This window comes from Mytilus edulis, chromosome 3 (assembly GCF_963676685.1).
Source record: "Mytilus edulis chromosome 3, xbMytEdul2.2, whole genome shotgun sequence".
Lineage (NCBI taxonomy): Eukaryota > Metazoa > Mollusca > Bivalvia > Mytilida > Mytilidae > Mytilus > Mytilus edulis.
The window spans coordinates 24,859,674-24,863,009 of record NC_092346.1 but is presented as its reverse complement, the minus strand read 5'-3'; the positions used below and the strand labels follow the sequence as shown (position 1 = coordinate 24,863,009).

Below are 3,336 nucleotides of genomic sequence, written 5' to 3'. Positions count from 1 at the left end.
AAAAATGACAAATAGAATAGATGATATTAATTTCAAGATTGAAAAGACCGGAGACCATGATCCTATTGTAAGAAGACAAGAAACAGATGAAATTGTTGATTCCAAAGAGATAACTAGAACAATTAAAAACGATGAACCAGAATGTTATACCTCATATAAATATTCGAGCGAAGTGGAATGGAATGGAGCAATGGAAAAGAAAGGAGCTCATACCAATTTGATAGAAAAGACGGAAGTCCATAGTCCCGTTATGATAGGACAAGGAACAGAGCAAACGGCGCATCAAGGAAAGACAATCGAGAAAGTATCAGACCCAGTAATAGAACACCATGCAACACCATGCCATTCCAATGTTATGAAGGAAGATGCAGTTTACACAGTTGAAAGTCCCAATCCCAATTACGAAGCGTGTTGGTTAAGTGAAGATGATGATAAAGTGCACAGAGAGGAAAGTTCCACTCCTAAGTACGAAACAGATTGTTTAGATGAAAATGATGATGATAACATACAGACAGAGGAAAGTCCCAGTTCTAACTACAAGTCAGATGCAATATGTGAAACCGAGGAAAAGGGACAGAAAAAACTTACTAATTCCCACTGTTTCAACGAACAAAATCATGATTGTGATAACAAATTAAGTAAAAGTAAAGTCAGTGCAGCTAAATCATGCAAAGAAACATCGAGGTTAATAACTCGACACAAACTCCATCTACTTGTTCAAGCAATGGTAAAAGACAATAATGACTTAGATAAAAAGAGGTCAACAAACAGAAAGGAACATATTTTAGAAGAAAACATAAATACCAATGAAGATTCACAGTGTATACTGAAATACGACCAGGTCATGCAATCTCAACCCAAACACGAGGAAGGAGGAAATAAAGACTTGAAACATTTTATCAAGTTAAATTCATACCAAAATCAGTTAAGTCAATCAGAACTAGAATTGCTTGGTAACACCATTGACCGCCTTACTCCAAATGCTGTATACTGCCAAAATAACCTGTTGACTCTTGAACTCAAGGATAAACAATATCGTTACTGGATGACCCGTAAGCATGATGGAGAAGATAGGGAAAGAGATAGTAATAAAGAGGGAAACAATTTTGAAGATACTCTGAATAACTGCGTCAAAAGACAAGTTCTGAAGAAGGAACAATGGACACAAACTGATGACCTATCATCGGAAAAGGAATCCAGTCTTACAAAAAGAAAGGAGGTGAAAGATCAGAGTACACAAACATCAGTTGATAAACAAACTCCAATGCACTTTGATCAAGAACATGAATGGAACATGCATTTTACACAGACAGCCATCAACCATCGCAATACAGTCAAAGCAGAGGATGAACATATTGATCCTGGTTTCCTTGAAGGAACACAATTAAAAGAAAAAACACGTACAGAAAAACTTCAGGAAGCAAAGAGATGTACAAGTGCATACGAGAACAACAATATAGGTCGAGATAGTTTGAAAGATACAGAAAAGAAAGCTTACGTAAAGACTAAAACGTCCAAATTCAAGCAAATAAAAAAGGAACAACAGATTAAAAAGATAAAGCACAAGTTGATCACCAACAAAAAAGAAAGTGATACGAGTAAAAGGAATATGATGAGCACAATAAAAAGAAAGGACGAACTCGTAGCAAGGAGAATGTTACCAAAGACGATGAGTTGGGGTAAAGACGGGAAACTTAGATGGAAGAGACCTAAAGCTAAAAGATTCCATAGCAAAACATTGGGGAGATCGGATTGGAACTTGAACCTTGACAGAAATGATGTTCAGACTGAAAGTTTGGTCAGGGACAAACCATTTGATATTTCTGCAACCGAAGATGGAGATATTGTTGCCATGCAAAAACTAGTTTCTTGAGTTGTGTGTTTATGTTTTTATTTGATTGAAAACAAATGTATATAGTTACTGAATTATTTATATCAGAATTACATTTATATTGAATGCTATAGTTACTGCCATGTATATAATTATGTACAAGTGTTGGTTCAGAATACTAGTGTATAAGTTTTTTGAATTTATATTCGAAATGTATATAATAATTTTAAGAAATTCATGTCTTTAGATATTCGCCACTGGACATAAATGAGCAAAAGACAATCCATCCATTTATTCATTTTAAACTGATGTTTCTGCATAAAAACTACAATAATTTCAGCTTTACTTTAGGTGTATGTCGGCATCATTTTATTCATATTAAACATTTATATGTCTCTTTCTTATACCAGAAATATCCTTTCTTCCAAGATTTCTACTGGTAGGATCTTTACAACAACGAAGTGAACTATTTTACCCCAAATAAATTGTAGTTGCATTCATATGAGCGTACGCAACTAATGCTTTTAGAATAGAATCATTGTTTTTATGGAAGAGGGAGGAAGTGGAAATGATATTCATTTCATATTTAGCATTGGCGTTTTAAGAGACATGCATATTGTATCTTTGGATAATTCTACTTCCAAATTGGCTATCCTCTGAATAGACGAACTTGTTCAGCAATCACAAGATGTCGTGTTGAAACTAAAGCTATGTTATCAATATTATTGTATATGACGTTTTAAAATAAACCTTTACGATACAATATATCTCATTATCGTCATAATCGTATATAGAGATTGTTTTATATATTTGTGTACAGAAGGAAAAGGATAGCTGTTTTTCATAACTTATATGATTATAGTTTTATACTGTATAACAATGGAGAATCTATCTGCATGTATCAACCATATGTGTATCAACTACAACTTTACGGACTAGTGTATTCCAAGGATTTCAAATTAAGGATGTCTTTTTCGCATTTAAACATCAAACAGTTTATACAATTTAGTGTTGAGATATAAAAGAAGGTGCCATGACTTTATTCTAGAAGAGGTCCATTTCTATGAAAGAGGGAGGAATGTTATGAATATGGTATACTCGGAACTACATATAACTGGTCTTACTATTACCAATGTACATTCGGACAACTACCACGTCATATTAAGGAATTCCGGGATTCCCCATGTTATATTTGACAGTCATTATCCTAGTTGTTATCCAGATCGGACGTCCCAACATAGATGAGCGACCTTATAGATGACAAATGACTCAAGCCTAGGATTGTTATACTTAGGTAATATAACACATACACATAACCCTATAAAATCATTACAATATTGTAGATCATATTAATAGTCTTGACCTATTTATTAGTACAAAAGAACAGCTAGATATCATTGGATATTGTATATCATTCCAATATTCTTGACCTATTTATCTGTACAAAAAAAACCCAGACAGTAGTCATTGGATACTGTAGATCATTCAGGTAGTCTTGACCTATT

General features: G+C 33.8%; 1 protein-coding gene across 1 annotated transcript; it reads left to right on the top strand.

The window, feature by feature from the left end:
• Positions 1–4: 4 nt before the first annotated feature.
• LOC139515121 (repetitive organellar protein-like) lies at positions 5–1,873 on the top strand. Its single transcript, XM_071304683.1, has one exon. The coding sequence runs from the start codon at positions 5–7 to the stop codon at positions 1,871–1,873; it is 1,869 nt and encodes a 622-aa protein (XP_071160784.1).
• The last annotated feature ends 1,463 nt before the right edge of the window (positions 1,874–3,336 follow it).